The sequence below is a fragment of the Bubalus bubalis genome, chromosome 20, assembly GCF_019923935.1.
Source record: "Bubalus bubalis isolate 160015118507 breed Murrah chromosome 20, NDDB_SH_1, whole genome shotgun sequence".
Taxonomy (NCBI): Eukaryota; Metazoa; Chordata; class Mammalia; order Artiodactyla; family Bovidae; genus Bubalus; species Bubalus bubalis.
The window spans coordinates 2,475,936-2,502,673 of NC_059176.1; the positions used below are offsets into that span (position 1 = coordinate 2,475,936).

The window sequence follows — 26,738 nt, forward strand, 5'->3', positions numbered from 1 at the left end:
TTTCTAATCTCCTGTTGTTTTCAACAGCATTATAAGTACACAATGTTACACATTTCTTTAAAGGTTGACCTAAAAGACATTTATGAACAGCAAAATGTCTCAGGGATAGTACTTAGAAATTAACAAGTACAAAAAAAAAAAACAACAGGAGAAAAATATATCTTACTAGAATCTAACATTTATTCACTCAGTGGCTGGAAAAATTAAAAGGAAGAATGAGGAACTTGGCAGTGAAAATAACATCAGTTTACAAATACACAGTCACCTCAGGTTTGCTTATCTGTGTTTATTAGACATGATCCGTGTGTGAGCTAGGACACTGAGAATACTTTTAAACTATCGTAACATCGGTGATCAAATGCTGCCTGAATGAGCAGTGCACACAGTTTTGGCAGTGGCAGTACAAAAAGATTACACACTGCGGACAGAACGCTCCTGAATGTAAATGCTGGCTCCTAAGGCTGTACACCAAGCTCTGGAGTTTAAGATCACAATATAAAGAGCTCTGCTGCTGACGCAGGTGTGATAACAACTGTAAGTGACGCTGAGGAATACAACCAAATGCAAGAACCACGATTCCAGGGGCGTAAGATGCCAGGTATACATACCACTCTGCTGCCACTTTTCCACGGAAAAGGAACTCAGCAAAAAAGAATTTTGAAGGAAATATTTATAGAACGCTTTTAATTTATAAGAAAAGAATATGAACACATGATTTACAGCTTAAAACATGCCCTAAAACTGAAAACATTACACTTCTCAGATTATTTAACTTGGATGGATCTTCTGTGAATGGTTCATACTTGTACTATACCAAACAAATCTTAAAAGTCATACCTATTGTTCATGTGCCAAAATTAATGCTAAACATATCTGCATTATCAAGCTAATCAGACAACCTATCATGTACTGAACTGATAGTGATATGACAAACTGTAATTTGTAATAATAATAAAAAAGAATAGTGGCAGTTAAAAACTATGACCAAAAATAATGAAAAAAGCAATCAAGCTTGAAACAAAAATTGCAATCAACTCAATACTATGACAAAATTCTTCCTAGAAAAATGCCAGAATTCCAGTTATTTACAAGTACACTTGAACAATGGAAGGTCTGTAACATCATTAGAATCCTCAGCAAACCTCTTTACATACTACTTTTAGTTCTGAATACCAAATTTTTATAACCCCTTACCTATTAATTAGCACCAAGTCCCTAGGTACATGAAGAAATGAAAGTTTAAGGAAAGGGATATAATTTCATCTTCAGAACAAAGGACTAGCTAGAATTTCTGGATCCTTCCAGGGCCACCCTGAAAATCCTTAAAGCCCACTATGCCCTGCAGAACCACTCGTTTAAATAACATTTTCAATACAAGATAAAATCTACCTCTTTTCCCACCTCAACCTCTACCCCACCCCTCAAGAATAAGATTTCAAAATCATGATGTAAATGGGAAATAACCATTGGAACTACATTAGAAATGTACATACGGCATTATACTTAGAATACCTTATACATTGCTTTGCAGTTTACAAAACTCTTTTATATGCGTTATTTCATTGATATAACCCATCATGAAAAGATTAAATCTCCATTTAGTTATTTTTTATTATTTTCAATTGAAGTTTAGTGGACATACAATATTATGTTTGCTTCAGGTGTACAACACAGTGATCTGACAAATACATTATGAAATGATCACCATGGTAATAACCACCTGTCACCATATAAAATTATTGTAACATTATTGACTTCGTTCCTTATGCTATATGTTATACCCCCATGACTTGTTTACTTCATAACTAGAAGTTTTTACCACTTAAGTCTTCCTTACCTATTTCACTCAATTCCCCTCTGGCAACCAACAGTTTTGCTCTCTGTAAGTCTATTTCTGTTTTGTCTATTTGTTTTGTTTTGTAGATTCCACATATAAGTGAGATCATATGGTACTTGTCTTTGTCTGACTTATTTCACTTAGTGAAATTATCTGTTTTTAAAGATGAGAAACCCAATGTCAGAAAGTTAAGTGACTTGCTCCAGGTGAAGTTAGACATTCAGTTCAGTGACAGAGGACTTCCTGTTCTTATTTCTAGGTCTCCATACCTTCCAGCTACCACAGGCCAAGTCTAGAAATCTCATAAAGAATGCAAAAAGGCTTTGCAAAACTAAAAAGAACTAGAAGGATCTTTTTATGAAGAGTGCTAATCATTCACTGATGCACCAGTGAAATACCTATGGCCAGGCCCTGCCTCAGCAAGTACATCTTCCCATGGGCCATGAGGAGCTTGAAAAGAGGCCCAGGTGATTTTAACATGAAGCACGTTGAGAACTTCTGCTCTACAGCAGATGACACAAATGGCAGCAGTGTATTACAAACACGTTTTCAACTATCAATTCAGTTTTACTTTTTTCCTTTCATATGAATTAATCATCACTCCTTAATTAGACATATAGTGATAGCTTAATAAAGCTAAAGTGCTGACTTGAAAAAAGATCACAGTATTAGCTGTAAAATATGTATAACTCTGCATTACACTAATTACATGAAAACACGTTTTTCTGTTTTTTTATAATTCTATTCTAGTCAATATTTAGAAAATTCAATTTGAAAGTACAGCCTTCAGTTTGTGCTATTAAGAACATTTAAAATGCATTATCTTCAACTGGAAAGGAAGGAAAAAAATCAAACAATACTGCATTTAAACAATATTACATTAAAGTAGTAGTCATCTGAGGAAGAGGAAGCTTTACTGTGTACTAAACACAATAAAAATAACAGTACAGGTAATTAATGCACAAATTAGATGGCAATTAGCACTGAAAATCATTTTTTAAAAAAATACCAGCTGTTGGACCAATCTTACCTTTTGTAGACTTGTTGGATTCAACTGAGTTTTGTCAATTATTTTTATTGCAACCTAGAAAAAAAATAAATTAATAAATATTTAAGGATTTTAAGAATTTGGTGTGAAAGTCACTCATTCATGACCAAGTCTTTGCAGCCCCATGGACTATACAGTCCACGGAATTCTCCAGGCCAGAATACTGGAGTGGGTAGCCTTTCCCTTCTCCAGGTGATCTTCCCAACCCAGGGATCAAATCCAGGTCTCCTGCATTGCAGGCAAATTCTTTACCAGCTGAGCTACAAGGGAAGCCCAAGAACACTGGAATGGGTAGCCTATCCCTTCTCCAGCCGATCTTCCTGACCCAGGAATCCAACCAGAGTCTCCGACATTGCAGGCAGATTCTTCACCAACTGAGCTATCAGGGAAGCCCAAGAATTTGGTAATCATAGATTAACTGGTAACAGTTTTGTACACACCCAGACACGAGGCATTGTTAAAAAACAAGTACTTTAAAACAAACCTTAAAAACTTAAAACGCAACTAGTTACAATTATTTAACATTTTATAAATATTTTATAATTGACAAGAGGGGCTTCATACAAATACGGGTACAACATTTTACATTTAAATAGACAAGGGGGAAAAAAACTCCCAGAAACCACACCAAAAGGGGGAGAGATTATATAATGAAAATATTATTCATCATTTTTATCTAATCTGGGATCCAAATCAAATTCCAGCTGAGCTATTTCGAACCCTAAAAGATGACAGCATTAAAGTGCTGCACTCAATGCGCCAGCACATTTGGAAAACTCAGCCGTGGCCATGGGACTGGAAAAGGTCAGTTTTCATTCCAATCCAAAAGAAAGGCAATGCCAAGAATGTTCAAACTGTCGCTCGACTGCACTCATCACACACGCTAGCAAAGTAATGCTCAAAATTGTCCAAGTGAGGCTTCAACAGTATGTGAACCAAGAACTTTCAGATGTTCAAGCTGGATTTAGAAAAGGCAAAGGAACCAGAGATTAAATTGCCAACATCCGTTGGCTCATAGAAAACAAACAATTCCAGAAAAACATCTACTTCTGCTTTACTGACTACACCAAAGCCTTTGACTGTGTGGATCACAACAAACTGTGGGAAAATTCTTAAAGAGATGGGAAAACCAGACCACCTTACCTGCCTCCTGAGGAACCTGTAATGCAAGTCGACAGGCAAGAGAATGGAACATGGAACAATAAACTGGTTCAAAATTGGGAAAGGATTATGCCCAGCCTATATACTGTCACCTTGCTTATTTAACTTACATGCAGAGTACACTATGCAAAATGCTGGGATGGCTCAATCACAAGGGGGAATCAAGACTGCCGGGAGAAGTATCAACAACCTCAGAAATTCAGATGATACCATTCTAATGTCAGAAAGTGAAGAGGAGCCTCCTGATGAAGATCAAAGAGTGAAAAATCTGGCTTAAAACTCAATATTCAAAAAGCTAAGATTATGGCATCACTTCATTGCAAATAGATGGGAAAAGTGGAAACAGGGACAGATTTTCTTTTCCTGGGATCTAAAATCACTGTAGATGGTGACTGCAGTCATGAAACTAAAAGACGCTTGCTCCTTGGAAGAAAAGCAATAACAAACCTAGACAGTATTTTAAAAAGTAGAGACATCATTTTACCAACAAAGGTCCATATAGTCAAAACTGTGGTTTTTCCGGTAGTCATGTAGGGATGTGAGAATTGGAACATAAAGAAGGCTAAGCGCCAAAGAACTGGTGCTTTCAAACTATGGTGCTGGAGAAGACTCTTGAGAGTTCCTTGAACAGCAAAGAGATCAAACCAGTCAATCCTACAGGAAATCAACCCTGAATATTCACTGGAACAACTAATGCTGAAGCTCCAATACTTTGCAGACCTGAGGCAAAGAGCTGACTCATTCAAAAAGAACCTCATATTGGGAAAGACTGAGGGCAAGATGAGAAGGGGGTGGCAGAGGAAGAGATGGTTAGATGGCATCACCAACTCAATAGACATGAAGTGAGCAAACTCCAGGTGACAGTGAAGGACATGGAAGCCTGGCAAGTTGAAGTCCACGGGATCGCAAAGAGTTAAGACATGACTTAGCGACTGAACAACAACAGATATCCAAAACTAGGGGCTACAGACAGCAAGAAGGGGGGATGGGGTGACGACAGGGGACAGAAGGGGATGTAAGTGAATAGAGAGGCTGTACCAGGAACTAGGGAACATACATAATTAACCCAGCTTTACACCTGAGGTCCAGAACAACAAATGATCTCACCCCAAACTGACAAGGCTGTGTTCCTACCATGTGTCCCTCAGAACACAGATTCAAAGATTCTTTATCAACAGTTTTTGTACTTTTTGGTCCCTTTTATATTCTTAAAGATTATGCTGAACCAAATACAGGTTATATCTATCAATATTTGGGCTTCCTCGCTGGCTGAGCAGTAAAGAATCCACCTGCAATGCAGGAGCCGCAGGAGATGTGTGTTCGATCCCTGGATCAGGAAGATTCCCTGGAGAAAGAATCGGCAATCCACTCCAGTATTCTTGCTTGGGAAATTCCATGGACAAAGGAGCCTGGTGGGCTACAGTCCATGGGGTAGCAAAGAATCAGACACAACTTAGCGACTAAACAACATCAACAGCAAAAAGATATATACTGTATACTTGCACTTATATGAGGTTCCTAGAATATTCAAAGGCATAGATACAGAAAGCAGAACGTTGGTTGCCAGGGCCTGGGGAGAAGAGGGAATGGCGAATTTAATGGATACAGTTTCAGTTTTAGAAAACGAAGAGTTCAGGAGATGAATGGTGGTGACGGCTGCACGACATTATGGATGTATTTACTATGACTGAAATACACATTTTAAAATAGTTAATACATTTTATACTATGTGCATGTTATCACAATAAAAAACTGGAGAAGTCCACTGCATGTTAATATAAATAACATTTTAATAAAATTCTCACATGTCCTCCTGTAGTCAATCGGTTATTGTATCACATGTCACGCCGCTTCTGGAAAATTGTACTTTACAGTTGTGGAAAAGAATGCAAGAAGCAAATAATGTCTTAATGGTATTACCAAAACAGTTTTGATTTTGCAGACCCCCATTAAAAGGATCTCAGAACACATACAGGGGTCCACATTCCTACTTCAAGAACCCTGTACTACTCATATTAAAAAACTGCTTAACGTGGTTTAAAGCCTTCATCTGCCCATATATTTGATTACTTCCTAGGACTCTATTAGCCTCCTAATGAGCTAAAGAAAGGCATCCAGTCAGTCTGACCCTGGAGTGGAAGAAACCCACCACCACTTCACCCCTGCCTGGGAGGAAAAAAATCATAACTGGTGGAGGAGGGGAGAGTTAATGAGTGTACATGTCTGAAAAAGCAAAGTCGAAATTCTAATTTTGTATTCAGAAAATTTAAGTCTTGATGGAAACTACTTGATGGAAACTAAATAAAGCAAAAGGAAATACTGGCTTCTCACGTATGCAAATGATGACCACCTTGTGCGTACCTTGGTTGACGAGAGGACTCCTATTATAGCCCCAGCATACAGCCTGTACACAGGAAGCAGTCAGTGAATGCTTACTGCGGTGACCCGAGGCCTTGAACACTTGCATCAGTAACCACAGACACATCAGAGATGGAGACACAACAGTGAAGAACGGGGTTTCTAATGTTTTAGCAAACATCAGTGTGGTTTTAAAATTACATTATTTTAAAGTCAAGGGACTTCCTCAACAGTCTAGTGGTCCACTGCAGGCGACATGGGTTCAATTCCTGGTCGGGGAAATAACATCCCACATGCCATGTGGCGTGGCCAAAAAACCCCCACAAACTTTACTTTCATAAGTAATTTTATGTGGTATACTTGGATCTGCCCATTCCCAAAGAAACCCCTTTGATAACACTATTCTGGCCACAATCCTGCTTTCTTTCTTCCTCTCACATCCAAATCCACCATAAATGCTGTCTTTCCAGTTCAATTTCTATTCTCCTCAGAGGCCCCTTGTTCACTCATTTCTTCTGCTCAGTATCCACCTTCTAGAGATTCCATTCTGATTCTGTTAGTACACATATTCACTTTCAAGTACTGCTGTTCAAATGGGAGAAAGAAAGGGCAACCCACTCCAATGTTCTTGCCTGGAGAATCCCAGGGACAGAGCAGCCTGGTGGGCTGCCGTCTATGGGGTCGCACAGAGTCAGACACGACTGAAGTGACTTAGCAGCAGCAGCTGTTCAAATAGTATCTAAAGCAAGATCAGTTCAAAACATGTTGCATCCAGCTAAATCTCACTGTGGACGAGAGGCTTTATCAAAAGCAAGTGTCCTCATTTAACACAATGTGTGTATGTGTGGCAATGAAAGCTGAAGGGGAAGCTCCTAATCCCTTCTTCCTTCCAGCTCCCTGCTGGGATGACTCAACTACCAAAATAACCCAGGGCCAGAGCTGGAGCCAGGAGAAGAGCTCCGACCTCGAGGCAACTGTGGGGCATCACTAGGTGCTCGAGAAAGATGGAGACCTGACAGACCACTCAGCCACGCCCAAGGCTGTATGTAGGGGGTGTGTGTGTGTGTGGGTGTGCTCGCAAGTGAGCTCACGCCTGCACAACAAATGCCACGGGGGTTCACTAGGCAAGGAAACAGAAGCGTCCCTGCCACTGTGTAAAGTTCCGGGAAATTCCATTTGTTTCCCCTGATGCCTAAAGCAAAGTGGAAAATTACAAAATAGGAATAAAAGAGAGCTCACATGTAAGAAAGGCTTCTCTCAACATTTCCTCAAATCAAGAGTCCAACAAACCTGTGGCAAACACCCACTGGAGAAAAATCCTTATCTTCCAGTTCCTGTCAATTAACTACTGGTCAAAAGACCCTTACATCCTGCTCCTGGCGGGTGTTAACGCATTATAGCTTTTACAGAAGAGCAGGGGCAAGAAAGACTACCAAGTCCTATAAAAGTACACAGTGATCCAGAAGAATGGCATATTGGTCAGCTCAGGCTGTCACAGCAAAAATACCAGAGACAGGGTGGCTTAAAGAGCAGCAATGTATTTTCTCACGGTTTGGGAAGCTGGGCGTCAGGGATCGGGGCGCCAGCACAGGCAGCTCCTCGTGGCGAGCAGACGCTCACCTTCTCACCGTGTCCTTACGAGGTGGAAAAAGCAAGCAAGCTCTCTGGTGTCTCCTATCAGATCAGGTGCCTACCCTTATGACCTAATTTAACCTAATTATTTCCACAAAGGCTCTATCTTCAAATAAGCTTTTACATCTGAATTCTGGGGGACACAATTCAGTCCACAGCAATGGAGAACAAGCCTACCAACTTCAAATTAAACCTAACAATACAAAGCAAGATGAGTGACTGTCACGAGCACAAGGCAGAGTAATAGAGGCACACAAGTTAACAAATGCTGTGCGGTTCCATGATTTTAAGAGGAGAACACACAGAATAACCTGTGGTGTTTTAGAAGTCATTATAGTGGTTATCTCAAGGGGAGGAAAGTGAAATGATTAGGAGGAGGTAGAAGGGAGGACTTCTGGGGTTTAAGTCATGGCGTATTTTTGCTCTGGGTCATGGTTTTGCAAATACTTATATTTTTTTCTCAATGTGTGCACTATATTTCAATATGGAGTTAATTTTTTTAAAGTCAGTGATGACTTTTAAAAAACTACAGTTCAAAAGTCAATAGCTAATGCTGCCTAAAATTGAAAAATAAGAAAAAAACCTAAAGAACAGTTTAAAAGGCTAAAGTGATTAGGAAATTTTAAACTGTGTAATAGATAATTAACTTGAATAAAAATAACTAAAGGGCTTCCCTGATAGCTCAGTTGGTAAAGAACCCACCTGCAATGCAGGAGACTCTCGTTTGATTAAGAAGCTCTTTCGTACCCATAGTGAGTACTTTCAGTTAAAGATGGTACACTAATCATGTGCGTTCGCTCTTCTCCCATCTGACAGTCCCATTAAACAACAAAGATTAAATGACCAAAAAAAAAAAAAAAAAAAAAAAAAAAAAATGGCAAAGAGAATGGGAGAGGTAGCACCAGCAAACAAGAGATCTGAAACAATTTCTGGGAGACAAAAATCAGAGGTACACACAGCAGGGCACACACAAGCCTAGACTATGCTCAAGGAAGGATACAATCCAGGAAAAACTTCACTGACCACAGAAAACAATTCAATGCTATGTACATGAAGGTCCGAGTGAAAGGCCAACTTTCATCCAAGCCACTGTGGAGCTAAGCCAGCCAACTCCACACACCTCATGTAAAGAGCTCTCAGTGTGCTTCTGATTCCTCCACTCTTGAAAATGTTTTCAAGACACCTGAGTTCAGTTCAGTTCAGTCGCTCAGTCGTGTCCAACTCTTTGCGACCCCATTGAACTGCAGCACTCCAGGCCTTCCTGTCCATCACCAACTCCCAGAGTTTACTCAAACTCGTCCATGGAGTCGGTGATGCCATCCAACCATCTCATCCTCTGTCGCCCCCTTCTCCTGCCTTCAATCTTTCTCAAAGCCTACAATCTTTCCTAATATTCCTTCCCATGTATCTGCTGTCACAAGAAAACATCGGTAACAATTAAGCCTCCTCCTATTTCAAAAAAGACAGCTGATTCACATTACTCATGGTAATTCCATTCTATAAATTCACTGTGAACACTGAATTGGTGGATACTGAACCACTGTTTCTAGAAGAGGTTCCTGTGAGCCCCTGGTCATAACATTTTCATCAACTGACCAATACATAACCTTGTTTTATGTTTCTGCTTAAGGACATCTCATTTACTATATGTTATTGATTTATTAACACTGACTAGCACTATCTACGGAGAAGGCAATGGCACCCCATTCCAGTACTCTTGCCTGGAAAATCCCATGGGCAGAGGAGCCTGGTAGGCTGCAGTCCATGGAGTCGCTAAGAGTAGGACAGGACTGAGCGACTTCACTTTCACTTTTCACTTTCATGCACCAGAGAAGGAAATGGCACCCCACTCCAGTGTTCTTGCCTGGAGAATCCCAGGGATGGGGGAGCCTGGTGGACTGCCATCTCGGGGGTCACAGAGAATCAGACACGACTGAAGTGACTTAGCAGCAGCAGCAGCACTATCCAACCTCATGCCTGAATGAAGCTTATCTCACAAATATATTTTCTCTATAAGGCGCTCAGAGCCTTTGCCCTTAGAAACACTGGCTAGTTACCTCAGCCCTAAGTTGGGGGTCATTTTAAATAGCAAAATCACTATCAAAATGCACCAAAAAATGTGGAAAATATGGACTAAATAACCACAAAACAGGCATTTGTTAATAGTATGAAAGCTGAAAGAATGCCAAGTGTTACCTTGTTGGACATCAGCAGAGGAAACACACATAAAGCAATTCAAACTTCTCACTGCTCTGTGCATGGCCAAAAAAGACTGCAAATGCACTGCTGGTACTGATTTCGGGATTGCACACAAATTTTGGAGAGTATGTAAATTTGCAAATCTGGAATTTGTGAATAATGAGATTGACTAGTGGGTCTATTCTGAAGATGGACAGTGGTGATGGCTGCAAACAATATCAATGCACTTAATGCCACTGAGCTGCATACTTAAAAATGGCTAAAATAGTAAATTTTATGTCATGTATATTTTATCACAATAAAAAAGTGTTACAATTATGTAATTAAGTGCTTTTTAATTTGTAGGAAGTAGGTTTATGTCAAGTTCGTTTCTTTCTCTGCACATTAACTGTAAATATTCCACAATAAACCACGATCATCTTTATGCTTTTTCAGTTCAGTCGCTCAGTCGTGTCCGACTCTTTGTGACCCCATGAATTGCAGCACGCCAGGCCTCCCTGTCCATCACCAACTCCCGGAGTTCACCCAGACTCACGTCCATCGAGTCAGTGACGCCATCCAGCCATCTCATCCTCTGTCGTCCCCTTCTCCTCCTGCCCCCAATCCCTCCCAGCATCAGACTCTTTTCCAATGAGTCAACTCTTCGCATGAGGTGGCCAAAGTATTGGAGTTTCAGCCTCAGCATCAGTCCTTCCAACAAACACCCAGGACTGGTCTCCTTTAGGATGGACTGGTTGGATCTCCTTGCAGTCCAAGGGACTCTCAAGAGTCTTCTCCAACACCACAGTTCAAAAGCATCAATTCTTCGGCGCTTGGCTTTCTTCACAGTCCAACTCTCACATCCATACATGACCACTGGAAAAACCACAGCCTTGACTAGACGGACCTTTGTTGGCAAAGTAATGTCTCTGCTTTTGAATATGCTATCTAGGTTGGTCATAACTTTCCTTCCAAAGACTAAGCGTCTTTTAATTTCATGGCTGCAGTCACCATCTACAGTGATTTTGGAGCCCCAAAAAATAAAGTCTGACACTGTTTCCACTGTTTCCCCATCTATTTCCCATGAAATGATGGGACCAGATGCCATGATCTTGGTTTTCTGAATGTTGAGCTTTAAGCCAACTTTTTCACTCTCCACTTTCACTCTCATCAAGAGGCTTTTTAGTTCCTCTTCACTTTCTGCCATAAGGGTGGTGTCATCTGCATATCTGAGGTTATTGATATTTCTCCCGGCAATCTTGATTCCAGCTTGTGTTTCTTCCAGCTCAGCGTTTCTCATGATGCACTCTGCATATAAGTTAAATAAGCAGGGTGACAATATACAGCCTTGACGTACTCCTTTCCCTATTTGGAACCAGTCTGTTGTTCCATGTCCATTCTAACTGTTGCTTCCTGACGTGCATACAGGTTTCTCAAGAGGCAGATCAGGTGGCCTGATTTTCAGTTATATGTTATTAAACTACTAAGGCTATCTTTTACCATTCTGCTGGCTTACCTCCAAATCTGCTACTATTATTTCCAATAAAAGCAAACTGTTCAAAATATTCTTTTTGTGTGTCAACAGTTGTTTTGAAGAAACATTCTATTAATCACTGACCAAATCCCAGCAATGACTACTTACTGAGTTTTAACAGAGCAGCAAAGGGCAATACCTGGAACCCCCTGAGAGAGATAATGAGGTCTTCCTTTCTTTGTTCGCTACTTATCTGAGTGGGGCCAGATTTTCTTCATATACTTCAACCAGAACCACATACCAAAATTGTCTGAATGCAGAGCAGACTTAAAATACAGCTACCTTCTATTAAATGAGATATTAAAGTGAATTGCAAAAAATTTAAACAATGTCATTCTTCTTTGTAATTTGTTTTGGAAAATAAGTCATTTTTCATAAAAATATGTTATTTATATTAACAAGTAAAAGGTCTATTATTTTTAATAAAGTAACATATATTTTAAGTTTCTTAGTGCTAACTTCTAAAACAGTAAACAGCAATAGATATAACTCATATAAACAAAAGCTTGTTTTGAGTCCTCAATTTAAAAAGTTTAATGGAATTGTGAGATTAAAAAAAATGAAAACTACTGTTCAAATCAATGAAACTGCATATAACCACTGAAACCTACAATTTATCATTATGCAGCATTGGGGAAAACTGTTAAGGATAAAATTCTGAAGGGAAAAAACCAGCATACAAAATCAGGGCCAAAAGTATGCTGAAAAATATATATAGGATATGATATACCAAAATAATGGTATTCTGAATATTTTGACTGTGGGAATTTTTTTCCTTTCTGGTCTCCAAACTTTCCGTAAAGCTGTTAACACAGTCTTGACACACACAAAATGTTGTAAACTAAAATCTCAAGAAGTTTAGCACATTCAAGGATGAAAAGCTGAGGTTTTATCATTCTTACAACCAACAACAAATACTAATTGAGTACTCAGAGGCCGAGGACAAATGAGGTTCAAGACTGAAATCTCTTTTCCTCCCGCTCCCCTCTGGCCTCTCCTCTAGCGCAGGAGAGAGGACACGGACTGCCAGTGAACTCGTGCAGCCACGAGAGTGCAGAGCAGGCAGCGAGAACAACGGCGGGCACGCACTTCAGGGGCCTTCTGAAGGAGAGAGGGTGCAGGCTTGAAAGGGCTCCGGACCCAGAGCTTCCAGGTGGCAGGAGCTGCTGGTCTAATTCCCAAGTCAAAAGTCCGCGTAAAGAACGCTGCTGCTCCTCAGCCCAACCAATGACCACCGATTCCAGAAGTTAAAGAGGCTCTGGACTCCAAGTCAACAAGCCAGGAGCGGGCAGGAGTGAGGCATGAGAGGAAAAGGGGGGGATTAAGTGTCAGAATGCCACTGAGGAGGGGTGGGACCACGGAGCCTCCCAAGCAGAACAGAGGATTCTTAATCTAGAGAACAGAAGGGTCCCAGAGAAGAGATGGCTGAGATACCTGGGTCCACCAATAAAAGCACTGGACAACTCCCAAATGAAAGTGATCAAACATATTCTATGTACACAAACCCAGCTTCCGATCAGCTTCTTAGGGTTCCACCTAAGACAGACAGACAACCAAGACTTACCAGATTCCAAATGAAGTCTCTAAGGAAGACACCAAGAAAGAATCCCAGCGACAAGAGAAACAATGTAGGGAACAAGAACAACAAAAAGAATCATGCTTTTTACTATCCTCAGGGAGCTAACAGAAGAAACAGCACTGATACCAGAACTGGACACTATAAAGACAAATAATCAGAGAACAAGAAAGAACCGGGGGGAGGAGGACACCCACAGGAGCGTACACACATTTAAGGGAAAGACTGGAAGATACAGACATCTCCCAGAAAGCAAAACAGAGAGAGGAAACAGAACAAAAACCCAGAAACTAAAAAATCAAGCCTCTTGAGAATTCACTGGTGGTCCAATGGTTAGGCCTCAGCACTTTCACTCCCAGGACCCAGGTTCAATCCCTGGTCACAAAACTAAGATCCTACAAGCCGTATGGCACAATCAAAAATCATATAAATCAAGGCCCTTTTCAAGGCTTCCAATCTCTGATTAATTAGAACTCCAAGGAATTCCCTGGTAGTCCAGTGGTTAGGAATCCACACGTTCACTGCAGGGGGCACTGGTTCAACCCCAGGTCAGGGAACTAAAGACCCCACGGACTGCAGTATGCCAGGCTCCCCTGTCCTTCACCATCTCCCAGACTTGCTCAAACTCATGTCCATTGAGTCGGCGATGCCATCCAACCATCTCATTCTCTGTAGTCCCCTTCTCCTCCTGTCTTCAATCTTTTCCCAGCATCAGGGTCTTTTCTAATGAGTCAGCTCTTTGCATCAGGTGGCCAAAGTATTGGAGCTTCAGCTTCAGTCTTTCCAAAGAATATTCAGGACTGATTTCCTTTAGGATTGACTGGTTTGATGTCTCTTAACATACCATATAATAACTCTTTATCTTCTACTGACTGAATGAATTAAGTCTCTGAATTACCAAAATCACTTCCTGGAGCACTCTGGGTTTTCTTTAGAGGTCTTAGTACCTCAATAGGAAAGACACATCCTATTCCCATAAAAGGGCAAGAGAATGCTGACGGAAAAACTTTCGTTTTCAATGGGCTGACTGGAGAACAGTACCAAGTGATAAAAATACAATAACTATAGTTTTTAGGTTTCTTTTGTTCTATTAGGAATATTATAATAAACCTGTAATAAAATATATACTATAAAAAAAATATATATATATACTATAATAAACCTATAATAAAATCAACTGTCTAAAAAAACTTCAGTTTTTTACATATGACCCAGCAATCCCACTCCTGGATTAATTATCCTAAAGAAATTAAAATTTATGCTCACATAAAGACCTGTACAGGGACTTCTTTGGTGGGCTAGTGGTTAAGACTCCACCACATTCCCAATGCAGGGTGCAGATTCAATCCCTGGTGGGGAACTAAGATCCCCTATGCCACATGGTGTGCCCCCCACCCAAAAAAAGTGGACTATAATAAAAATTCATCTGATAGAGTAAACGGCGAGAAGATCAAGGAAATTCTTATAAGAATAATCATCAGGGGACTTTAACCTACTTCAAAAAATCAAAATGTACAATCAAAAGCTGCAGTAATAAAAACACCATGACTGGGTATAAAACTAAATAAATTAAATCAGAGAAACAAAAGGGAATTTAACAATCGGGGGAAAGAACCAATGATCCAGGGAAAGCAGTAATGCATGTAGGGGGAAAAAGTTAAGACTCTACACCTCATACTAATCCTCCAAAATACACAGTAAGTCAATTAAACATTCAAATGCCAGTCACAGCAGTATTTAAAGAAAAAAACAGAATCATTTTTACAATCTGGGGAAAAAAGTAAACTGTTCTCACCAAGACATGAAACCCAGACAGATCAGACCGATGTCTAAAAACACATAAAAGGTCTAAATCACTAAGAGGAAAAGAGAAAAGAGACACAGATAAAGGATATACAGCAGGAAGCTTATTTTAAAAAGAAAATATAAATGACACAAATATATGAAAATATCATCAATGTAAGTAGCTATCAAAAAAGCAATCTTTTTTAAAAAATATCATTTTTTTGTTTATTCGATAGACAAAAATTATAGTGTTAGCAAGGGTGTAGAAAAATAGGCACTCTTATTCATTTTGGTAGGCTAATAAAGCAGTACGACATTCTCTCAAAACCAATTTAGCAGTACCTAGTACTCTTGCCTGGAAAATCCCATGGACGGAGGAGCCTGGTGGGCTGCAGTCCATGGGGTCGCTAAGAGTCAGACACGACTGAGCGACTTCACTTTCACTTTTCATTTTCATGCACTGGAGACGGAAATGGCAACCCACTCCAGTGTTCTTGCCTGGAGAATCCCAGGGATGGGGGAGCCTGGTGGGAGGCCGTCTATGGGGTCACACAGAGTCGGACATGACTGAAGCGATGCAGCATCAGCAGCATTACAGTATTAAAATGCAGAAACATCACTTTGCTAACAAAAGGTCCATATAGTTAAAGCTATGATTTTTCCAGTAGTCATGAACAGATGTGACAGCTGGATCATAAAGGCTGCATGCCAAAGAATTGATGCTTCTGAACTGTGGTGTTGGAGAAGACTCTTGAGAGTCCCTTGGACTGTAAGGAGATCAAATCAATCACTCCTAAAGGAATCAACCCTGAATATTCACTGGAAGGACTGACGGTGATGGTGAAGTTTCAATACTTTGGCCACTTTGATGCCAAGAGATGACTCACTGGAAAAGGCCCTGATGCTGGCAAAGATTGAAGGCAAAAGGAGAAGGGGGTGGCAGAGGATGAGATGGTTAGACAGCATCACTAATTCAATGGACATGAATTTAAGCAAACTCTGCGAGTTAGTGGAGGACAGAGAAGCCTGGTGTGCTGCATTCCGTGGGGTCACAAAGAGTCAGACACAACTTATCACCTGAACAGCAACAAACTATAGTCTCACATTCCCTCTGAACCAGGACTTCCAGAAATCTAGGAATTTATCCTACAGAAACACTCTTAATAAAGGACAGAAAGTTATGTTTAAGGATATTCAGTGCAGATGTTTGTAATAGCAAAAAAAATCAGAAACCACCCAATGCCCATCAATACAGGTAAACTATGGTGCAGCACACACTAGAAGGCAACGTCCCTAAAGAGAGCACGTCAGATCCAGAAGCACTAAAATCCAGACGTGATACAGACGTGACTGAGTGCTTGGTAAGAAAAACTACCATTATGTCCTTTCTTGTTAAAATAAACAAAAATTACTGTGTCTATAAAGAACTGTGGTAATGCATACCAAACTGCTGAAAGTGATCCTCTGAGAAGAGAGAAAGTTTAAGGAATTTTATTTTCTACATAATGAGTTTCTATAATGTTTATTTTACATGATTCTGGGTAAGACCTACAATAGGGGGGAAAAAAAGTAAGATCAATTTTTTCAGACCTCAAAAAAAAAGTGTTTTAAGTTAGCCACTATCTAGTCAAATTCAAGCATTTCTGGAGAGAACACACTAGATGTAAACATGGCAAGTCTCACTCCAGCACAAGTAAGTTATGTAAAAGGGAAGAGGGTCTGTCTGTCTCACTCCTCTTTTAACCCACCATCTCTATCTATATAAGGAAACTGGCCAAGTAACCACCTGAAACTGGTTGGGGGAAACAAACTCAGAGGTTCTGTTCCTTATTTCAAAAAGTTTGGATCTAGGGCAGCAAAGAAAGCTCCACTAACTCATGCTATTTACTGATTCCAAAAGCAGTCCCAGCATATCTATGGAGTCTTAACCAGGGAACTGCCACTAAAATTGAGATGAAACGTGAGGAGGCCAATTTTTAGCTACAGTCTTTACTTAAGACTCCAGTTAGAATAGACCAATGATGCACAACCTTCTTCAGGTCCCAGAACACAGAGGAAGTTAGAATATTTGTAGGGTAAATTGTAGCAAACCCAGGGTGGGTCTCACTCCAGCAGGCCCTTGCACAGTGGACTGCAGGCCACAGCGCATCTTAACACTGCCTTGGCACACATATCAGGAGGCTCCATTACATGGGAATCATTTCTTTACAGTTTCTTTCAAAAGTAACATTAAGTTCATTCAATAAATATTTATCAAGTACAGGGGGAGAATGGACACATGGCTGAGCCCCTTCGCTGTTCACCTGAAACTATCACAGCACTGTGTTAATCGGCTATATCCCAATACAAAATAAAGTTTTTTTTTTTAATTTATTAAGTACTTAATAAGGCTTCCCTGGTGGCTCAGTGGTAAAGAATCCATCTGTCAACACAAGTGATGCGGGCTCAATCCCTGGTCTGGGAAGATTCCCTGGAGAAGGAAAAAGCAATCCACTCCAGAAAATCCACTGCCTGGAAAACCCCATGGACAGAGGAGCCTGGGCGTTACAGTCCATGGAGTCGAAAAAGAGTCAGACACAACTTATCGACTAAACAACGAGCACCTAGTATGTGCCAAATATGGCTAAGTGCTGATGTCTTCCCCATAGATTAGAGGGGAAAGACAGATAAATAAGCAATTTGCAATATAATTATAATTATAATAGTAAAACATACTATTTATTTAACTGTAATGGTAAAAATGCTAGCTAGGGAAAAAGTACCGTGATTTTTAACATGAGTGCCATGCCTGGGGAAAGGGAGTCTGTCAATCACTACTTTCCCCAAGAAGTGACTCCAACACAAAAGGATGAAGTGTATTTTAGGCAAGAAACAGCAGGTACAAAGATCCAAGAAACTATGTAAAAAAAAAAGCAGAACAGAGACTTTCCTGGTGGTCCAGTGGTTAAGAATCCACTGTTCAATGCAGAGGTCACAAGTTTGATCCCTGGTTGGGAAACCAAGACCCCACGTGCTGCAGAGCGACTCAGCCTATGCGCCACAACTAGAGAAAAGCCTGCACACCAGCAAATGGCCCATGTGTCTCAATGAAAACCCAGCGCAGCCAAAAACCAAACACACCAGAACAGTTCTGTGCTGCACAAAAAGAACGTGAGTAGGGAGTTAATTAAGGAGCAGTTTTAATGGAAGTGTTTTTTATAAACATGGAATGTGGTTGAGCAGAAAGCAAATATGACAGAAATTAGGAAAGTATGTGCCTTTCTATATAATAACCTATCGAACATAAGCTATGAGATAAATGTTTGGGGAGATGAAGAAGCTTCTTGATACATCTATAAAAACAGTCAACACGATTTTTGCAAGTACCATGAGCTTATAATGAAGTTAAACATTTTTACTGTGGTGGTACATATTTACCACTGAAAAAGAACGTTATCTCTTTATAAAGGCAAAATCATTCAAATGCTCAATATGTAATCGTTACAACAAAGAAAGAAATGAGAAAGTAAATGAAAAGTAAAGAAATGAGAAAGTAAAACAACTCCTAGGATAATTAATATATAAGCTTCCTATTCTTAAAAAAGGTTTAATTAGCTTACAGAAAGCCCAAATATATACATTGTGTTCCTCTTTGTCTCACATGGAAATTAACAGAAAAGTGTATTAACAGAAATCAAGCATAATTTGTTACTTACCTCTCTGCCTGTAAGGATGTGTCTTGCCAACTTCACTTTTGCAAAATTCCCCTTGCCGATAGTTTTTAACAGCCTGTAGTTTCCAATGTGAGGCTGTTCATCTGCACAGGAAGCTATAGAGTTTCTACACCGTGCTCCAGAGCGCCCAGAGCGAGAGGTAACTTCTTGCCGCCCATCTCCGTGTGACGTGTGCTGCAGTAAGACAGACAACAAAGGGCAGGGAATGAGGAACCCACAGTAGTTGACAAGATTTAAGAGTCACCAGTTGAAGAAACAAAACATCTCTGCTTTAATTTAATCCCAATACAAATGCACTTTATGGGGACTTGCCCACGTGATATAAACTCATGAGGAAAATAAAATGCTGAGAAGAGAAATACCAGTCTTGAACTTCAACTGGGTGTTCAGATAGATGAAGATTATTTTCTGTAATGTGGCTATACCATAAAATAGGAGAAAGAAGATTGCCTTACAGTCATAAGGAACTTAACTTTCCCACATGCTATTAAATACACCAGCACATATTATAGTCAACACACCTTATGATATAGGTAGAACAGGTAACATCACCTGTTAGGGTTAGGTATCATCACCAGATGAGGATACCTTGAGATTTATTCACCACCAAATCACTAGTGAGAAATTCAAAGAGAATATGGATTCCCAACTTCTTTCTAAACTATGCTAACAATGATTTTTAAGACAATGTGTGCCAGACTCTAAAGCCCTTGATAAACATTTGTTGAACAGATGAATACAGTACTCAACATACTCCAAAAAGGTAAAACAAATCATAAACACCTCTAACCACAGTAAACAGAAAGGTGCTCAAATTACAAAGTGCCTGATGAGGACAGCTCTGCGTGCGTGAGCAACCAGCTGCCTAGCGCTTCCACTCTCCACATCTCACTGCCTACCTCTCCTGAGCGCTAACTGCTTCCTCTCCTCTCGGGACACTGTCAAGCACCTTCATCCCTTTCTCCTCTCTACGTTTCTGTCCAGGAAAACGCCCCTTGTTTCTCATGTTCGCTCTCTACCTGTAGGTCAAAACAAGCCTGATTCTAGGTGATAAACATAAGAAACTACACTTTGTAACACATTCTTATCAAGGGAAAATAAAAAAATAAAAAATAAAAAAACAACTAGTATTTTACAGTGAGAGCTTAAGAATTTGTGCCATCAACCTCTGAATTCCTCAAAAGATATCCTTTTCAGTATGTCCACATTAATTTCCATCTACAGTTTTATATTCCTCTAAGTAAATCTCTGTCGTTCGTGTACCAAGTTTTGAGATAGGTTTTCTTCTATTTTAAGTTTAAAAGACTTTTACAAACTGGTTACAAATCTAAACAACTTTATTCCTGTAGCAAAAAAGATTCTAATTTTCAAATGAGAATTTTGGGAAAATAGCCCATTACAAACGAGGACTAGCAAGGAGAGATAAGGCCTTCAGTGAACAATGTAAAGAAGTAGTGGAAAACAACAGAATGGGAAAGACTAGAGTTCTCTTCAAGAAAACTGGAGATATCAAGGGAACATTTCAGGCAAGGATGGGCACAATAAAGGACAGAATGGCAAGGACCTAACAGAAGCAGGAGACTTAGAAGAGGTGGCAAGAATACACAGAATTGTACAAAAAAGGTCTTAATGACCAGGATAACCACGATGGTGTGATCATTCACCTAGAGCCAGACATCCTGGAGTGTGAAGTTAAATGGGCCTTAGGAAGCATTACGGTAAACAAAGCTAGTGGAGGTGATGGAATTCTAGCTGAGCTACGGAAAGATCCTCAAAGATGATGCTGTTAAAGTGCTGCACTCAATATGTTGGCAAATTTGAAAAACTCAGCAGTGGCCACAGGACTGGAAAAGGTCAGTTTTCATTCCAATCCCAAAGAAGGGCAGTGCCAAAGAATGTACACTGTGTACAACTGCACTCATCTCACACGCTAGCAAGGTAATGCTCAAAACCCTTCAAGCTAGGCTTCAACAGTACGTAAACCGAGACCTTCCAGGTGTACAAGCTGGATTTAGAAAAGGCAGAGGAACCAGAGATCAAATGCCAGCATCTGCTGAATCATAGAATAAGCAAGAGAATCCCAGAAAAACACCTATTATGCTTCATTGACTAGGCTAAAGCTTCTGGCTGTGTGGATCACAATAAACTGTGGAAAGTTCTTAAAGAGCTGGGACTATTACTTGCCTCCTGAGAAAGCTATCTGTATGCAGATCAAGAAGCAACAGCTATTTAAAACCTTACACGGAACAACTGACTGGTTCAAAATTGGGAAAGGAATACGACAAGGAGTATGTCAAGGCTATATATTGTCACCCTGCTTATTTAACTTATATGCAGAGTACATCATGCAAAATGCCAGGCTGGATGAATCACAAGTTGGAATCAAGACTGCAGGGAGAAACAACCACCTCAGATATGCAGATGATATCACTCTAATGGCAGAAAGCGAAGAGTGACTAAAGAGCCTCTTTATGAGGGTGAAAGAGGAGTGAAAAAGCTGGTTTAAAACTCAACATTTAAAAAACAAAGATCACGGCAACCAGTCACGTCATGGCAAGCAGAAGGGGAAAAAGTGGAAGCAGTAACAGATTTTCTTTCCTGGGCTCCAAAAATCACCACAGATGGTGACTGCAACCATGAAATTAAAAGACGTCTGCTTCTTGGAAGGAAAGCTATGACAAACCTAGACAGCATATTAAAAAGCAGAGACATCACTTTGCTGACAAAGGTCAATCTAGTCAAAGCTATGTGTTTTTTTTAGAAGGAAATCAACCCTGAATATTCATTGGAGGGACCTGATGCTGAAGCTCCAATGCTTTGGCCACCTGATGCAAAGAGCCGACTCATTAGTAAAAAAGACCCTGATTCTGGGAAAGATTGAGAGCAGAAGAAGGGGGCAGGAGAGGATGAGATGGTTGGATGGCATCACCGATTCAATGGACATGAGTTTAAAGAAAACTATGGGAGATAGTGAAGGACAGGAAAGCCTGGCATGCTGCAGTCCGAACAGCAACAAAGTACGGTTTTAAAATAATTTTGGTAAACGTGTTTCATATATGCTTATTTCCAAACTAGACATGTTTCCTAAAAACAAGGACAGTAATTTACTATCCCTTGTATCTTAGAACAGTAGTTGACATATATAACGGTACTTAATAAACACTGGAGAGTGAAAAGTGCTAGTTGCTCAGTCGTGCCCAACTCTCTGGGACTCCATGGAAAGCAGCCCACAAGGCTTCTCTGTCCATGGGATTTTCCAGGCAAGGATACTAGAGAGGTTTGCCATCTCCTTCTCCAGGGATCTTCCTGATCCAGGGATCAAACCTGGGTCTCCTGCACTGCAAGCAGATTCTTTACCAACTGAGCCACAGGGAAGCCTTAATAAATATTGGAATGACTAAATAAATGATATCAAAACACTAATCACTGTAGCATCCAGATGGTTAAATTACAAGAAATTTTTATTTCCCAAATTTCTTTCTTCTATTCAAATATTTATTGAATGATAATGTATAATAGATTTTATATAATTATGAGCTAGGCACTGTTCTGAGTGTCAGAAACCCAGCAGTACATAAAACAAAGTCCCTGTAACCATGAGGTGTATGTCAAGCGGTTTTGCTATTTATACAATGAAAACACAGTTATTAAAATCAAACTACTATTCAAAATTTTGGTTATAAAAGCTTTTTAAATGCAAACATACATTTTTAATTTATATGTTCATAAATTCAACCCTTCATGTATTAGTTTACAGAAAATTAATTTTCTGGACTGTGGCACAGTTAAGTAGACAAAATATTAACTTTTGCACAAATCAACTGTCTTCTACTACATGTAAAATAGAAATATTAGAAGAACCTTAAAATTCATAGCAGAGAAGGCGATGGCACCCCACTCCAGTACTTCTGACTGGAAAATCCCATGGATGGAGGAGCCTGGTAGGCTGCAGTCCATGGGGTCACGAAGAGTCAGACACGACTGAGCAACTTCACTTTCACTTTTCACTTTAACGCATTGGAGAAGGAAATGGCAACCCACTCCAGTGTTCTTGCCTGGAGAATCCCAGGGACGGGGGAGCCTGGTGGGCTGCCGTCTATGGGGTCGCACAGAGTCGGACACGACTGAAGTGACTTGGCTTAGCTTAAAATTCATAGGCATGAAGTTTATACCTTTGCTTACTCTCCAATCTATTTATAATAAAAAAAAATAACTCCTGAGACTTCTCAGGCGGTCCAGTGGTTAAGACACTGCGCTTCCATGGCAGGGGGCCCAGATCCATCCCTGGTCAGAGAACTAAGACGCCACATGCTGTGCGAAGTAAGGCCAAAACATTAAAAAAACAAAACACAAACAACTGCCCCCCCGCCCCCCCACTAACTCCTTAGCACTACATCCACTGGTATGTGAGGAGAACAGAGATTTCTGTCTGTTTTGTTCATTATCAGATATTCCCAGAAACTGTAACAGTGCCTACTATGGACTCCTGCTGCACGAATACTAGATGAAGTCAAGGTCCTCTCTGGTCTAAGCCATTACTGCTCGGCCGCTCCATCACCCACTATTTTCTAGCATGATTCTCCCCTCAGTCTGAATGCCCTTTCTTCCATTCAAACCTAAGGACATCCTACTCTTTCCCGTATGCTTGAATCATTTGTCGCCATCTTTAAGCAATCTTCCCTGACTCTCCCTGCATCCCAGCAGAACTGCTTTTTCTTTGGACTCCCAATGTACTTCGCTTATATCTGTCTCTATCTTGCTACTTTGTCATAGACACTTATCCACCACATTACACTGACTTCCTACAGAAACTCACTCAACTTGAGGTTCCACACAGTCATTTGTCCAAGTATGGCCAATGAGATACGAGTAAAAGTGAATATGTCATTTTCATGCTGAAGTCTTTATTGACAGTGCTTGACTCAAGCCCTGTGTTCTTCTGTTCTCCTGAATTTAGAATCCTGTTCAAAGAGTGAAGGTCAGAGGACCAAACGGCCTGGAAATGGAGATCAGGCTTCATGGAGTCAATGTTAAGCCACTAAGATTCTGGTCATGTATGTCACCACAGCATAACCTAGCCTACGTAATACACCCTCATGCAAATAAACACTAATACAAACCCAAAAAGAAACCTGTATTTTCCCACAAGAGTATAAACTCATATAACAGATTGAAATAGCTGATGTTTGCTAAATTCCAATAGAGTTAAACTCAGAATATTTAGTTTGATAAACTCCTTAAATTTTAAAATCTAAGGTTTTTAACTAAAAAATTCTCTCAGAACAGAAGCAAATTAAACTGCATTTTGATTCTACTTGGCTTCCATCTTCCCCATGCATCCATCAGTAGGCCCAAAGAAGAAAAAATTTCCTAGCGTTTTAGCAAATAAATAAATTCTTGTACTAATAGCCAATTTATCCATAAATTTTTTTCTCCCTAAGGTAACAACAAAAAGTGATATAATAGTAGCCACTTTTTGTGGAAGCACTAAAAACCCAACAGGCACTCAAAGCTGTTTAATTTAATCTTTATTAAAGAGTAAAAGAAGGGTGGGATGATTTGGGAAAATGGCACTGAAACATGAATATCATCATATGTGAAATGGATCGCCAGTCCAGGTTTGATGCATGATACAGGGTGCTCAGGGCTGGTGCACTGGGATGACGCAGAGGGACAGTATGGGGAGAGAGGTGGGAGGGGGGGTTCAGGATGGGGAACCACGTGTACATCCATGGCGGATTCACGTTGATGTATGGCAAAACCAATAATATTGTAAAGTAATTAGCCTCCAATTAAAATAAGTACATTTATATTAAAAGAAAAAAAAAAAAAGAGTAAAAGAGTCCAGATCTTTCTCTCTCTCAGGGAATTGAGCTGAACCATTTTATCCACCAACAACACTAGAACATGGGCAGTGCTACCAAAAATTTTGCAGAACCAAGGCAAAAATAAAAAAGTATTAACAGATTCATAAAGTGTTCATTTTCAAACTAAAGTTTCTGTTTAATGCAAAATATTTAAGCTGCTAGGTAATGTTATTAAGGAGTGGAGCAAAACTGTAGGTATCTACTCAACATCCATACCTCCCTTCTTATCTAACAGAAGCCAGACGTGAATCTGGGGAGGAAACATGGCCAGTGAAATTCTTGTTTTCCTAAACTTCTCTGTAGCTGGAGGTAGCACATGGCTTGGTTCTGGTCAGTTCTCATTAGTGAAAGTCTACTGGGTGGTCCTGGAAAAATTTTGTTTCTCATAAAGGCAGACAGGTACACTAACTAATATGGCCTCTGCCTCCCTCTGCTGCCTTGAATGCAACCACAAGAGCCACAGCTCTGTAAGTTACCCTATAGTTGTAGGTCTCAAACAGGAGAGAAAAGACAAAAATATTTTTAAAAACCACCAACTCCAACAATATTGAATCGCTGAACCAAAGCTAGAGGCCGTCTAGATTTGTTTTGTGAGACAAATAAACCCTTACTTGGTTAAGCCATGGTGTAAGTTAGTTACTTTTAGCCAAAGCACTACTCAACTGTCCCAGGTGCCATATCAATACTGAAGAAAGAAGCGATAAAGAGCGAATGAGAAGGCACTCCATTTTGTTATACATATTAGTTCTTCTTTTAAAATGTGTCTACATGTAGAAGAGCTCTAGAAACTACAAAGAGGTATCACCTCACACCAATCAGAATGGTCACCATCAAAAACCCCAATGTTCACTACAGCACGGAAGCCACCTAAATGTCCATCAGTGAAACATATATATAAAATGGAACAGTGTGTGTGTTCAGTCACTCAATCTGTCTGACTCTTTCCAACCCCATGGACTGTAACCCGACAGGCTCCTCTATCCATGGAATTTTCTAAGCAGGAATACTGAAGCGGCTACTACTAAAAGTCTAGAAAGTTTATTATCTTATGACTGAAAAAAATTTTGAATGAAGTTTAAAACTTTTAATCCAATTCTGAGAATATAAAGAAATACTATTTTGTTAAAAAGAAACAAAACAGGAAATTAACATGATACCATATTAATGAAAGTATAGATTTTGTTCAAATTTCACAAAATTTTATGCTACCGTCCATTATTTGTTTTCATACCTTATTCAAGATTCCCCGTTGTACTTAACTGCATCAAGCAACAAATTCTGGTAAATTCTCTTCTCATTTTTTTTTTGTTACAAATATTTTCTAATTGTCCTTGTTATGGCTTCTTAGATACACCCATCATTTAAAAGTGGACATTTAATTTCAAAAAAAAGGACAACCAACAAGGACCTACTGAATAGCACAGGGAACTCTGCTCAATGTGATGTGGCAGCTTAGATGGGAGGGGAGTTTGGAGGGAGAATGGATACATGTATATTAATGGCTGAGTCCCTTTGCTGTCTACCTGAAACTATCACAACGTTGTTATCAGCTATACACCAATATAAAATACAAAGAAAAAAAAATACTGGAGCAGGTTGCCATTCCCTACCCTATGGAACCCAGGCATCAAACCTGTGTCTCTTGTGTCTCCTGCATTGGCAGGTTGGTTCTTTATCGCCAACTGGGAAGCCCCATAATGCAGTATTACTCAGCCATTAAAAAAAAAAAAAAAAGAATGAAACAATGCCATATGCAGCAACATGGATGGACCTAGAGATTGTCATACTGAGTAAAGTAGGTCAGACAGAATGACAAGTATCATGTGTTATCACTTGTATGTGGAATCTAAAAAAAATGGTAAAAATGAACCTATTTACCAAAAAGAAGCAGAGTCACACATGTAGAAAACAAACTTATGGTTACCAGAGGGAGCAGGTGGGTGGGGGACAAACGAGGGGGCTGGGAGTGGCATGTACACACAACCACAGTGCAACAGGTAACTAACAGCCTACGGTACAGCACAGGGAACTATTCACAACTCTGTAATG

The 26,738-nt window shown here is 39.9% G+C and overlaps 1 protein-coding gene across 13 annotated transcripts in view; it reads right to left on the minus strand.

The window, feature by feature from the left end:
* The window catches only part of MARK3 (microtubule affinity regulating kinase 3), a 114,807-nt gene that overhangs the window by 71,579 nt on the left and 16,490 nt on the right, over window positions 1-26,738 (minus strand). For 11 of the 13 annotated variants that reach the window (XM_025271145.2, XM_025271143.2, XM_025271137.2 and 8 more), the window contains exons 2-3: window positions 18,805-18,996; window positions 2,868-2,921 (exon numbers count right to left, since the gene is read on the minus strand). In XM_025271145.2, coding sequence (XP_025126930.1) covers window positions 2,868-2,921; window positions 18,805-18,996 — 246 coding nt within the window. Of the gene's footprint in view, window positions 1-2,867; window positions 2,922-18,804; window positions 18,997-26,738 lie in introns of those variants that run through there. The other 2 variants (XM_025271147.2, XM_044932892.1) reach the window with 2 other exon arrangements.